The sequence below is a fragment of the Pseudopipra pipra genome, chromosome 2 (assembly GCF_036250125.1).
Source record: "Pseudopipra pipra isolate bDixPip1 chromosome 2, bDixPip1.hap1, whole genome shotgun sequence".
NCBI lineage: Eukaryota > Metazoa > Chordata > Aves > Passeriformes > Pipridae > Pseudopipra > Pseudopipra pipra.
In genome coordinates, this window is record NC_087550.1 from 60,872,393 (window position 1) to 60,886,961 (window position 14,569).

A 14,569-nucleotide genomic window follows, 5' to 3' on the forward strand; every position below is an offset into this window, starting at 1 on the left:
CCTACAGGAACACACAGATCACTATACGGCATTGGTGCTCTGTTTTTCCATGAACTACTAAAAACATATATGATTTTGCCTGCTTTAAAGCATCACTGACGTAAAATCAGTTCAGAAGTTACCCGAACATCAGACACCAAGTCCTTCAGGACCATCTCTTCTCCTCATTATAAAGCAGTCAGCAAAGCAGAGCACCAATACACAATTATGTGTTTTAGCTACTATCCCAAAAATAAGAGGCTGTATTGCCAACAACTGCATATGCTTGACTGACACATGGATGCCTGACAGTATTTCAAAAATTAAAATCCCTTTTCTCACTGAAAAAGAGAAAGAAAACCAAAACAAGCATCATGAACATTTCAGAGCTTCCCTCCCTCCTCCCTCTCCAATCAAATACAGGCTCAGAAACTCCTCTTTTTCACAAGCAATTACAGAACTGGAAATAGTCTCATACACTTGGAAAGAAAGAAAATAACATGGAGGCACACACACATCCTACACCAATCCCTGAGCATTTATGAGTAATTTGACATTTCACCCAATTTGGGACATTAGGACTACTAAAGAAACACTTGGCAGTGCAATATGCTGATCCATTCTTAACATAATAACCTCATTCAACAGATTAAAGAGGTACATTTATACCTTGAATTCATTTGAGTGCAACAGTAAATTACTTAACAAGTACTTAAAGCACATAGTCATTAACTCATGGTTCCTTTTATTTTATTTTCACTCGGTCTTATTTTGTAAGACTGCAAAAAATGAAGCTGTAAGAGCAGCAATTGCTCATTTTCTCACCAGGAAGTTTGTCTAGGGTTGTTTTATAAAAAAACACTTTATATGTTCTTATTTGCATATATACAGATAAACAGCATTAAGGATTTTAGACCAAAGGATTTAAAAAAAATTAATCAAGATGTTTAGTAGACATTTCAACTTAAGGTCAGGCCAAGATTTTTCACTGAACAGATTATAACATAAACCATAATGCTAAATATAAACTATTACTACAAAAATCCATCCTTGTCAGATTTTGGAGATGCTCAGCGTCCGAGAATCTTCTACTGCAAGTGACATCAAGGGACAATGACAATTAATACCATGCACAAGTTGACACGCACAGACACACAGGACAACCATGAAACATCCCAAGTTGTTCTGCTTCCCCTATACAGCAGGCATTGCAGCACGATCCCTCATGAAATCCTAAAGGGAAAAAATAGCATTCCACGTCTGTCAGACTCAATCTGGAAGTACGAATTAAAATGCTGTTTATAGTCCACAGACAGACATCCTCAGAAAAATATGGAATCTTTCATATGGTACAAAAACACATTATGATACTTCAACACACATACATCCAGTAAAATTACCAAGCTGAAAATAATATTCCAGGAAATCTACAGCAGTCTTTTACTTTTTTTTTTCCTTTGCTTATCCCAGCTCAGTGGCAATATATCCCAAACAAGTCACTCATTATTCAGACTCCGCCTGAGTTTTTGCCTGTTTTTCTTTAAAGAGAGAAGTATTTCAAAACTGCAGCCACAATAGACAGCAAAGCGATCATACATGAGTTTCTGGGTTAATTTTTAGTCACAATCTTCCTTAAAAGCTACAAAAGCACTAAATATATAGAAACACAAATTTAGTATGGTTACATTCTGAATTTTTTTATTTCCACAGTTTCTTGTATGTAAGTTATGACTGTCAGTCATCATCTCTGTCATCTATATACAACTGTGATGGAATTAGGTGAAATGAAGGCCAGAGGAAGCTCAAAAGCCATTTAAGTTTTCTGTTATCTTGACAGGGATTTCATCCCTCTACATTGCACAGAGTTCAAAGTTACTGGAAAAACATTCAGTGTTATTTCTATAACTTACATTTGTCTACAACAATTTAAAGGAAAATACCACTTCTAAACCAAGCACAAACAAGTCTCAAAAGATATTAAATTCAGAAACTTAACACTTATGCAATTAAAAGGACTGCTGACTAGATATGTAAGCACCAAAGAAGATTAATACTCAGTTACCAATAACTAGGCCTGTTATTGACCCGCAAGACAGCAGACTACAAATAAAAGACCAACAATGTCTGCAAAAAGCTAGTGTATCTTACACTTGATTTGCACCTTCTGATGCTACCAGAAGAAATGAAACAAGTGTAACACTGGGGATACAGAAATAAGCATATAATTTCAGCACACAGTCCTGTTACTGTTACTTGTGTAACTCATCATTAAGAACCACACTGCAGTACAGTAGTAAAAAACCCAACAACCTATTATTAAATGCATTAAGACACTAAGACTATTGTTGAATGTGGATCCACATTTTCAGCAGCTTTCAACACTGTCCCTAATACTTAGCATAGTACTTAGACACTGTTGCTTAAACAGCTGCTGGAGAAGTTCAAATCTCAATTAATTACATACCAAAAAATCAGAGCCCCGAAAACTTCCTGATGCTAATTAAAACAACCAAACACACACAACCATAACAAAAAAAAAAAAAAAAAGGAGACATACAAACAGAAGGCTGGAAAAATACTTAAGTCACATAGGACCTCAATCAATTTGGCTGGCCAATTCATTTAACACACTTAAGCAGAAGGTTATAAAACACTCTACAACCAACTTTTAGTTGCTATCCAATCTATACATTACTAGAAATACTGCCTACATTTTTAAGTCTGTGGTCCCATTCATCTAGTATAAGTTCATCAAGTGTAAACTTAGAGAAGATCCTCTGCTGCCTGTTCTAGCCATTTATAAAATGGCACTTCTCCACTATACTCAGAAGAATCTGTTATTCAAAAGTATGTAGAGATGATCAAGATACCCCTTAAGTTTAATTAAAACAAATACAAAGCTGTTTTCAGAAAGTTTCCTTGAGGCAAAAACCAAACATCAGTGGTACCTGCACTTGTTGCTCTTCAAGGACTACAGTAAGCTTCAAAAGTGTGTAAATTTCTAAACCATAACAACAACCAAAACCTCCAAGTACTTTACTTCCTACTCTGTTCTTCTAATGTATTTCCAAAATTCTGTACTCATTTCAGTTTGTACAACACCTACAACCCCCAGCAAGGAAGGCTAATTATGAAGAGTAGTTTGTTTAGGTGTCCATTCTCTGTTGAACAAAGGAAAGCTACTTTTACTGTTCTGGACCATCCTCAACTCTGTACTGCAAGAAGAAACAGAAACGGGGACAAGAACTTCAAGCCTGAATGCCTACAGTTCTTAAATATATGTTGTAATTGTCAAAGGTACTGAATATATGAAGCCTCACCAACACCTCAAAATAGTATCATATAACATTAAACGCAAAGGACAAACAATTAACAAAATCCACATAACACAGAGTGAAGTAGGAAAAAAAAAAAATCATGAGTTATTTCTGGCACACAATAATGCCCAAATAACTTAAAGGAATTAATTGCTTGCTCAAAGAAAAATGGTGAACAACTTCACTGTAACTTTTTTACTCTACCAAAACACGTGTTAAGGATCTGACTTTGCAAGTGTAAAACATTTCATAAAATTGAACAAGTTCCCACTATTAAAGCATAATGTTGTGTTTGAACCACGATGAGTATCATTCTTCACCTCTGCACAGCACCCAAGTCAGAAGTCCTCATTTAGTACTGGCAAGTCATTTAGTCCATAAGGTAACCAACAATGATAAAATACCTAAACTATCCCCGGCTCCACCATTGGCATGTATGGGGTCATTACAATCCCTGACTGCCAAGCATTTATAACCTCTAAATCTCTCTCTTGGGAAAACTGATCTCCAGCTTCAGTGGAAGATGGAGAATTTGCATATAACTGCAATCACAAACCAAATCCTGCTTCCAACACTGACAATGCACAACAGGCATTTGGAGGCTTGTACAAAATGAGCTGATAAGGATTTTTACACCACTGACTGTAGCACAATTACTATCTTTGTTAGCAAATTCCAAAGGCAGAACAAGAGTTAAAGTGTTCCCAGATATTAAAGCCAGAAGGATGATCAGGTGCTCCAATTTGATACCATAATTATGCTGCACTTCAATCATGCAATTCCTAATTCCGAATGCTTTAAAACAGGCTTAAATAAATAAAGTGGTATCTCCAGTCACTCAGGAGTTCTTTCCATCTTAGCTTTAGGCTGTGGTTTCCTGTACAACCATGCTGAGAATAAACTAGTTTGTTATTTACGGTGATCTTTACCATGATATAATTTACTGAATAATCTTACCCTTAGTCCCTCTTAACATGGTGTTGAAGAATGTTTTTGCTTAATAGCACTGTCTTTGGTGCCTTAAGTGCACTAAACAAAAGGTATAGGCCCACTTTTAGAAGTTTTCAATCATTTGTTGAAGTGTAATATCTATTACACACAGTACATTTTAGTCTCATAAATTAATCAAGAGAACAGCAAAAGAACCAGTGCATTTAATCAATGAGAACAAAGACACACTATTCTTTTCTAGTCATTTTTATGTTTCACCTAAATCAAACTGCAAGCCCATATCACAAATTATTCCCCAAAAGGTCATATTGAGAATACACTTGCTGTTATCAGTGATATTCATGTTTGTATAGCTTCTTGTTTAAAAGCCTATACTAGCAATACTACTGTTTACAATTTGATCTGCTTCCTAAGCTGTTAGAGACAGGTCTGAAAAGGTTTATTTACTTTATTACCCTCTGTAAACTGAAAAAATTATAGGGGGTCTTTTTGTAGCATAGGTGTGCTAACTGTACACATTTTTACTTATGCTTAAGCAAGGTATGTTAACATATTGGGGTTTGCTATGTTGGGTTGGGGTTTTTCTGGATGGGTGGTGGTGTTTGGTTTTTTATTATTTTCCCCTCCCATTCTCCTTTCTTTGCCAGCTTACCACAAACAGTTATAGTCATAACTCTGTTGTGCATTATTTAGATCACAGTAACTACTGAAGACTGAAATACTTCACTACCAATCCATTTGTCAGTATTTTTAATTCTAATTTCCAGATTAGCCTGTGAAGAATGCAAATCCTGAGACAGTAACAAAGATTGCTTTTCAACATTAAATATTTTAAAACCTTGTTTGTTTGACATATGCATATATAGATGACTTATTACTTACGCACTAAGGAACATTTTCTGGAAATTATGTTATCAGTTGGAGAGATAAGGCAGATGCTGAGAAATTATCTTAAGTGCTAAATTACTGCTTTTACAACCCTCTGGTATCTTTTGGTCCTTCCTGTCTTGAAAGACAACTCAATGCCAAGCACTGTAGCAGTCCTTAGTTCAAAGGACATCATGGCATGCAGAAAATGCATGTATAAAAGACATCAGGAAAAGGTCCATCAAAACAGGTATTGCCACATACAGATGGTCAGCAGACATACAAGGTGCAGACCCTAAATTCCTTATTGTTCTTTACTCAGAGCAGAGAGCTAACAAAGTCAATTCCACCAACAGTAGGTATTTTATTTAATCAGATGAAATGAGAAACTGGACTTGTCAGCATGACAACAGCAAGCACATTTTCTTCACCAAAGTGCTCTTTTTTCACTCATTTGACTTGCCATTACTGAGGTTAACAATTTTCTTAAGTTCCATAAAAGCTACATCGAAGATATGAACAGACTTTTTTAACAGTCAATCTCCTAGAATTCAAATCATGCAGTTTTCAAAATGGTGACAAGACTATGAAGCAAGTTTAAAATCTGCAAAACAGAAAATAACACTGCCCCTAGGATGCAACTAAAAAAAATACCACCATAAATCTATGCTAATCCACCCTAAATCCTTTGTCATAAAGTATCTTTTCCCTTTCTCAAACACAGAGCAGCAAAACTTTCAGTAAATGAAAAAGCCCATATAAACTCTAAAACTGCTTACAAAATCAAAATAAGTATGCAAAAGTTACCACATCAAAAATATAATGGAAATTTCCAGTTCTATTTTAATATGTTCATTCACCGCTACTTATTAAAATCTTCAAAAAGTATTCAATTATATCTGTAAAAATCTCACTTGTACCTGATCAGCCTTCCCACTACATAGTTGCATACATGATGAAAATTAATCCAGTTTCCTGACTTTACTCTTGCTTTACAATCTAGGACTAGTTGCTACTACCAGAGATTCTCAAAGGCTGTTCACAGGTCATTCAGTTCTCACGTTCAACTTTAATCTTCCAGCCTCTCCACAGACTTGGTAACAAGCCAAAACATATGTCCCACACAGAAAACATTTCTAAAGGGATCTTTTAATAAAAATTTCTCTTAAAAAATTACAAGATTGTTACATAATAAAGAATACTTTTTATGTGTTTAGCATGGCCTTTTCCTCCTTTCTCTTTTGCTTCGCTGTTGGATGAAATGAAAAAACAGTTGAACACAACTTGCACCAGCCTAAAGAATGCAAACAACTCTACAGGAAATGCCATCAAGGACAGGGAGGCAGTTATTAGTTCTCTTATCCTTCATTCACAAAATCTGCTTTTTAGTAATGATAAACAACATTTCAGATTAAGTTATTTTTAAATTCACTTACAGCAGCCTTTATAAATGCTGTAAAATGAACTGACTTTTTACGTTTTCACTCTATAGATAATTTAAGAATAATATGTCTGTACAAAATCTTACTGCAAGCATCTATAGCATTGTCTACAAAGACGTAAAACTTATTTTGAAACAGTAAGTATAAATACATAAAAAAATTCATTGTGATATAAACATGCATTTTTCATGCTTAAGTTTCAAAGGCATAAAAATAAAAGAAATGCTCTTCTACACTTCTAGAGATGAAATACTAAGCTCAAAAGACCATGTCTAAAATTGACAGGATTTAATAACTGAACTGAATAAATCAAGGTAACTGTTGCAAATCCAAGAAATTACGAGAATCACGCACTAAGGCCAGATCATGTTTCAAGCTAAGAAAAAAAAAAAAAAGATATTTAACAACCAAAAACCTGGCCTTCATTTTTGTAGACTGAAAAATTAAAAGAGATGACGAATCTACCAACATATAAACACCTATGGCATACCCAACAGGCCAAAGAAAGACTAATCAGAAGAATTACCAGTGTTTGGTGGGGTTTTGGGTTTTTTGCTTGATGGTTTGTTTTGGTTTTGTTTCTCTTTAAATACAGAAAATACAGAGTATTATTTGTATCCTCTCTTTAATAAATAAAGTTTCCAAATTAATTTTCCACACAGCATTCTGCCAAGCAGTTCATTTTTAGTATCTCTTTTTTCTGATCTTCACTATGACTTGAAATAAAAGTCATTCACACTGGGGAAATAAAAGGTTCTGGTTCTCAAAGCAGATACACTCCACACTGTCTATATTTAAAAGGCCATGCCCTGATAACAAACATAGAAAGAGATGCAAATGGTGTTCTAAAAACTGAACAGACTAAAGACTTAAAGATACTGGTGCGTCCTTAAACGCAATTATATACAGGTTTAAGAAAAGCTGGGAGTTAATCTATACAAGGCATTACAGGGGTCAGATGTTTTCTCAAAGGCACACTAAATGGAATTTTACAGCTTCTTTGCTGGCCCAATTATGTCATCACTCACTTCTTTCTTCTACCTTTTCCCTTGCCAGGTTTAGAATCACTTGGGATGTATTGATAGAAATCTTCAGTGATGGATGTGTGTGCGCAGATGAGACAGAGAGAAATTATGATTTTAAACACAAGTATTTACAATATGTCTGTTTCTTAAATGTTTATGTACTTTTAAAACACATCACCATTTACCTCCTGTAAAAGAGAGTATTATCCAACAAACCAGAAAAAAACCTCTAATTAGAGATATCTGATGGCCAAAGAAGCAAAATAACGTATCTTGCACTACCTTTAGTTAGTAACGAAACCTGAGCTGCAGATCAAAATTCCAGTTGAGATGACCATGTAAGTACCTTGTCCTGAGATCCCCTGGAAGCGGAAGCAGAGGCAATCTCACTATGTTTTTAATGCTACATACAGATATGCAGGGAGAAGTGCTGCTGTAAATTGTCTGCCAGTCCACAAAAGTGACCTGGTCACTACTGTAATGCAAAAAAACACAATTATTTTTGGTCTCCATTTAACAGAGTCATATCCTGCTCTGTGTAAAGAATCTAAATGATTTTCCAACTGTAGCTAAACAAAAGTGTAGTGTACCTGGAGATGACAGATTGAACAAAGAGGTAATGTGCATGGGAGAAGAAAGGATATGATCTTTGGCTAGCCAAATAACAGAGGAAGAAGGTATTTCTGGCTATTGTTACCCTGAGGGATTTAAACATTCTGGAAAAACTACCAATCATGACAAACAGCTAACATATGCTCTTAAAATCAGGGTACAGACACATGCTAGCTGTCATTTTCCAAAATGCTGAGTATCAATGAGCTTATGATTCCCTTACTCAGCTGGGATCCCCCTGAAAGCTAAGGGGGCTTTTTAACTTGGTAAAAAAATACTAAACACCACACAACAACAAAACCAAATCACACCACCAAAGACAAGCGGGACCCATAAACAAATGGATTAGAGTCTTGGTTTAGAAAGTTCAAATGAAAGAAAACCAAAACACATTTCTGAGAAAACTAACTGCTAGCAGCACAATGGTGATACTGTCGGCTTTAACACCTCAGTCTGTCTTCTACCACCTTCAAGTACTTATTGACTAAAAAAAACATAATCAGAATGAAACTGTTGGAACTTGTCTCCTAGCACTCCTGGAAGACAAGCTGCTACTCATTATAGTTCTCTGGTATCTTAGACAGACGTGATGAAAGTCACTGAGGCAGTCAACACCTCATGATCAACATAATCAGAGACTGCTGATAGAGTTAGGATCTTCAATATTAGGAAAATAATCCAGCCTTTCTCAGCAACCTATTATTATTATATTTTCTATTTTTTTTAAATAAAGTTTGGTCAATGACAATACTCCTAAGTTATGGCACCAAGAAGACATTTAAGAAGTACTTCACCTCCCATTGGTAAGGCATTTTTCCCACCTTGTGTTTAGTGTCTTATTTTGTCTCCTTACTGGACGCGTGGTTTTTCTAATATTCTTTTCTTTTCTGTTCTCCCACACATTCCAAAGGCTGCTTATTTATCTTAAAATTTATCTTAAAAGTTACTTCTCCCCTTATTGCAGTTTCTTACATAAGAAGTTCTTTGGGAGAAGCACCAGTCTTCCTGTCCACTTGCAAACCCATATCATAAGAGGTCCTCAATACATTAAGGAATTTCCACACATAATTAATATCAAAAAATCACACTTCAAAACTGATCTCTGGATTCCTTCAGCCAGCACATAAAATAGCCTTTCACAACTGATACAACTTCTCTGCACACACTGTCAAAGAAATTAGACTATTCACATGTACGTACTATTAAGACCAGCCAGTGGTCATTTACTTGAAAATGTGAAGGTGGGAGAACACCCATAGTTTGAATAGGTGAGGGTGGGAGAAAGAGAGCAGTTTTCATACTCTGACTGCACAGAATTGGTGCACCAGATTCAAAGGCTCACCATCCCTCTGCAGGCCTGAGCAGCTCTCACCATGGATTAATGCTTTGAAGCAAAACCATCAAGACCAAAAGTGGCCTAAGTTCAATTTAAAGAGCCACAACAGTGTTGCTGAACTTCCTTTTCCCCACCATACTCATTTGCCTAAAGCATCTCCTGGCTGTCAAAGAGAAGGCTTTACTTACACCACAGACTCGCAACTGGTTCAACCTTCGTAAAGTCAATACTTAAAATAGAGAAGATGAGGCAGGATGGACTCTAGGCTTGTGGAAAGAAAAAAAAAATCTACCTAAGAATAAATATTATTTCAGTATAATAAAAAAATCTAAACTATAATCACCACTAGCATACCCATATTCCACAGTATTCTTCTGTCTTGCCCTGTACAGTGGGAATATACACATTGTCACAGACTGTTAAACACCATTTACCCATGCAGTAATTTCAAAGCATAATCAATACAACCCACCCCCTCAAGAGAAAAACTAGTTCTTTAATATAATACCTGCATACGCTGGGACCTGAGAAACAATATTTCTAATTAGACAGAAACATCACTCTGCTTCATTTCACCAAATGGCTGTAACAAGACCTCCAAGTTACTGCAAATCAAACTATCAGACAGTCCATATTTTAATAAAGTTACAGGCAGTCTTACCTCTCATCCTCACCATCTACGAGAGGCGTTGTCAACGGCAGCACCTTCAGTGGAAAGAGGGATGCAGAAGATGGCATGTTGCTGCTACCCCCATCCGAAACAGCTGATGCTCCAACACCACTCTCGACATTGGCAGCTTGAGGTAAACCCACCAATGAAGGTTCTGTAGGGCGTCTGCCATCTTCAGTTTGGCTTACAATGGACTGAGCTAGTGATTGTGCAGGGAACTGGGTAGAGCTTAGTGGCATCTGCTGTGGCATACTCTGTGCCACTGGCATACCTATACTTGTTGATATCAAGGGAGGCTGACTAACACTTTGAGCCAAACTGCCATTCTGCACAGCCGAAGCCTGTGCTATATTCTGTGGCTGTCCCAAACCTACAGAAGCAGAAGGTATGCCAGGAGGCACAGCTGAACCAGCTTGACTTGCTGCAGGAACAGTACTAGCTGAGGGTATAGGGCTAACCGCAGACAGCTGCTGGCCAGCCATCCCTTGGACTACAGATTCCACTCCTTGTGCCTGCGGCTGTACAGGTAACAAGGTATTTTGTTGAGCAATGACCATTTGCTGAGGAAGGCTTGAAGCACTAGCCTGTAATCCCTGCTGCATTATTCCTGTCTGCACAGGCTGCACTACTTGGGAAGATGGAGGAGCAGCAGTTGACGGCATAACTGGAGGTGGAATTTGGTTTGCAGCAGAGGGTGGTTGCACCACAGCAGCTACGCTTCCCTGCTGCCCAACATTCAGCATCTGACCACTGGCAGCTACACCTGGTATTGCTGCTGGAGCATGAGCAACAGGCTGAGCTGGGGCAGCGGCTGGATGTGCTTGCACTGAAGGCTGCATGCCCTGTGCCTGGGCAACAGGAACTGGCTGCCCAGCTCCTACTCCTGTAGAACTTGGCTGCATGGCAGGAGCTGGAGTCTGAAGGATCTGTTGATGTTGAATGTAGTCCGGCATAGCCCCCGCGACAGAGTTTTGGTTCACCGGCTTAACGTGACCTGCGGCCATCTGCGTAGGAACCGGCTGTTGCTGCTGCTGCTGTTGCTGTTGTCCGTACTGCAACTGCTGCTGCTGCACCACTGGCAAAGTCTGCACAGGCTGTGCTGGCTGTGAGTATGGCAGCTGCTGTTGAGCCATACTCGGAATGGCAGGTTGCTGGTGGCCCAGGGATGGGGATACACCTAGTATATTAACCGGGGCTGGCTGAACCCCAGTAACAGTGGTTAGACTGGCCTGTGCAGGGGGTTGGACCCCTGGCTTCTGCTGTGGATAGTTTACTTCTTGAGAATGCAGCTGGACTTGTGCAAGCTGTGATTGAGAAACACTCTGTGGTATACTAGATGCTGGAATTGCTGGAGGAGCAGCACTGCTAAAATCCATCTGCTGTGGACCCACACCTTGAAACGCTTGCTGCTGTACCACAGTAGGTGCTCCCATTTCTCCACTTCCCACACTTTCTGTATAGTGACTCAGTGTGCTTACATTGCTGCTAACAGAACTCCCACTGGTGCTCTCCCTTTCAGAAGTCACTTCAAGCGGGTTTTGTTTTATCGTCTCTACTGCTTTGTTTACTGCTACTCCTTCTGAAACTGCAACAGTATTTTCTTTATCATAGAATTCAGTGCATGTCCATCTACCTTTTTTGAAAGGTTCAGAACTAGAATCTAATTTTACAACCCTAAACCTTGAGGTGCCAGATGCAGCCGGCTGTGGGCTTGATCCCACTGCCATTCCTGCCGTTGGATTAGTAACATTGTTAATGACACTAGAGGAAGCACTCGTACCATTGCCAACACCACTCAAGATATTCACATTAGCATTGCTGCTTGTTCCAGACAAAGCATTTACATTACCAGTACTCGTGATGTTGCTTAAATTTATAGTACCAAGCACATTGCTTGCCACACTAGAACTACCACCACCCATATTATTTAAGGTACTAGTTCCAGTAGCAGGACTTACACCTAAATTGCCAGGAGTACTTGTAGTGCGTATATTAGACACAGCAGATGCCGGGGAACCAGTGGATGATGCAGCAGAAACTGGTGCAGTTGATATAACATTGTCAGAGCTTCCAGTTGTTGATAGTTTTCTAAATGATGGACTGGGCGGTGGTCCTCCAGAAATAGGGGCACTACCTACGCCAGGATGCGATGGATGATGGTGTCCATGATGGTGGTGGTGAAGATGGTGGTGATGATGAACGTGGTGGGGGTGAACACTTCCATTGATCACAACACTCTGCTGTGGGTGATGAGGAAGAGGAGCATGCTGCTGAGGAAGATGAGGCTGATTTGGAGAAACAGCCCCAGGAGTCTCTGCCTCTTGGAAGTTATTTAGAGTCTCTTCAGAGGAGCTCCTTTCAGGTTCTCCCAAGTCAGTGGCCCTGGATAAAGACACATCCAAGATCTCTGAAGACGAAAGGTCTTCAGTGTGAGACTCATCCAGATCATCATAGCTTTCTGTATCCTCAGCTATACTGTTATTAGAGCTCATACTAGCTGATATTTGAGCAGGGGTCACACTGGTAATTTGGAAGCCACTTTTCTTTTTCATCTGAGCTCCAGTCTGTGCAAGAGGCTGTGGTTGGAGCTGAGACTGCGAGAGGAGGTTCAGGCTTTGTGGAGGAGGGGGTATCGGCTGTGGACCCGCTGATGAAGCTGCTGCAGGAGATGGAGGCGGTGGCTGGACCAGCAAAGGCGGCTGATAATCCTCGGCAGAGAGGGCAGCGCTCCCAACGCCGGTACCTGGTGCAGTGGGAGCAGTAACGCAGCTGCTGCCGCTGCTACTGCTGCTGCCCCTTCTAGGAAACATCGCCGGGTGCGCCATCTTCCTAGCACTAATGTCTGCGGCTGAGTCAGGCTGGTGCATTGTATCGGGTGTATTTTAAGAGTGCAATCCCCCGGTATGGAGAGAGACAGACACACACACAGATACACACACACACAGTTAGCTTTCCGCTTAAGGCAGGGCAGAGAGACACCACCACGCACAACCACCCCCCCCCCGGCTCCCGCAGCGCACGGGCTGAGGCGGCTCGGCACCGCCAACCACCACCCCCCTCCCCTCCTCCTCCTCCCTTCCGAGACAGGGAGGGGGCGAGCACCGGTCCTCCGCCGCCTCTGAATGTGACACTTTCTATCCTCCGCCATTCACTTTCTTTCTCCCTACCCGCCCCCCCTTCCTTTGATTTCCACCACCACCTCCCTCCTCGGCCGCCCCCTACTCCCCCACCCATACACACACTTCCCCAGCCCCCCGACTCGCCTCTCCCGGGGAGCAGCCAGCCGGCCACCCCAAGGGCGAGCCCCTTCCTCCTCACCGCGGAGGCTCCGCCGGGCGCCGCGGCTCGCCGGCAGCACCGCCCTCCTTGCCTCCCTCCCTCCCCGGCTTGGCGGGGCGAGGGCAGCCGGCGGGCCCTCAGGGTAGCCCGGCGAGGCGGCCGTCGCCCCTCGCCATCACCGCTGCTAAGTAGGAGGAGGAGGAAGGCGCGGATACGTACAGGACTGGCGCACAGCAGGGCGGCAGCGGCAGGCTGAGCCGGGCAGGGACATCCCCGTCAGTGGCAGCCATGGAGCTGAATCATTTTGGGCATTAGACAGATGGAATAAGGACGGAAGAAAAGCAGCAGCAGCCCGACAAGAGAGTCCATGAAAAGGAAGGAGGGAGGGAGGAAGGGGGAGCCAGCCAGGCAGCCTCTCTCTCTCCTCCCTCTGTGTCTGGCTGTCTCTGGAGGAGGCTCCGCTCCGCACGCTCTTCCTTCCCCCTCCGCCGCCTCCTCCCCCTTTATAACAGGCGGCACCCACTGGTCCTCCGCAGAACCGCGCCTGGAATCTATCCTCCTCCTGCCGCGTGCGCGTCCGCCCCGTCCTTTCTTCCCTCGGGGTCTACTCCCAGCTTCCCCGCCGCCGCGGGTCTCTCCCTCGCCGTGCCGGCCCCGTCTCCTCACGGAGCGCTGGAGGAGGCGCCGCGGGGGGGGAGGAGGGGAGAGCTCGCCAAAGGGGAGGGCGGGCGAGAGACAACGTAAGATGGCGGCGGCCGCCGCGCACGCGCGCCGCGCCAGCAGACATAAAGCCCGTCTGGCCGGGGCCGGCGGAAATGGGGTTCGGCTCGCGTGGCGGAAATGGGCGAGCGGCGCCGAACGCGGGCAGGGAGGGGGTGCTCCGGCTGGGGAAGGGGCGAGGTTGTGGCCCCGGCCATGGCGGGCAGCCGCCACCCAAGGCTGCCTCGTGTCCCTTCCCCCCCTAGGTGCCCCCTCTCTGCCTGCAGCATGACTGTGCCTCACATGACCTGCCGCTGCCTCCCTCCCCCTCTCCTCAGCTCCGCTGCAGATTTATTCAAGTTACTCAGCCCCTTCTCCTTCCTCCCCTCCCT

General features: G+C 42.1%; 1 protein-coding gene across 12 annotated transcripts in view; it reads right to left on the bottom strand.

Moving 5' to 3' along the window:
* The window catches only part of TSC22D1 (TSC22 domain family member 1), a 92,955-nt gene extending 78,679 nt beyond the window's left edge, over positions 1–14,276 (bottom strand). For 3 of the 12 annotated variants that reach the window (XR_010428348.1, XR_010428346.1, XR_010428347.1), the window contains exons 1-2: positions 13,698–14,276; positions 10,191–13,057 (exon numbers count right to left, since the gene is read on the bottom strand). Coding sequence is in view for 5 of the 12 variants with exons in the window: in XM_064645679.1 (XP_064501749.1) it covers positions 9,753–9,795; positions 10,191–13,024 (2,877 nt within the window). In the remaining 7 variants the exon portion in view is untranslated. Of the gene's footprint in view, positions 1–9,717; positions 9,796–10,190; positions 13,067–13,697 lie in introns of those variants that run through there. The other 9 variants (XR_010428352.1, XR_010428351.1, XM_064645680.1 and 6 more) reach the window with 5 other exon arrangements.
* Between the last annotated feature and the right edge of the window lie 293 nt (positions 14,277–14,569).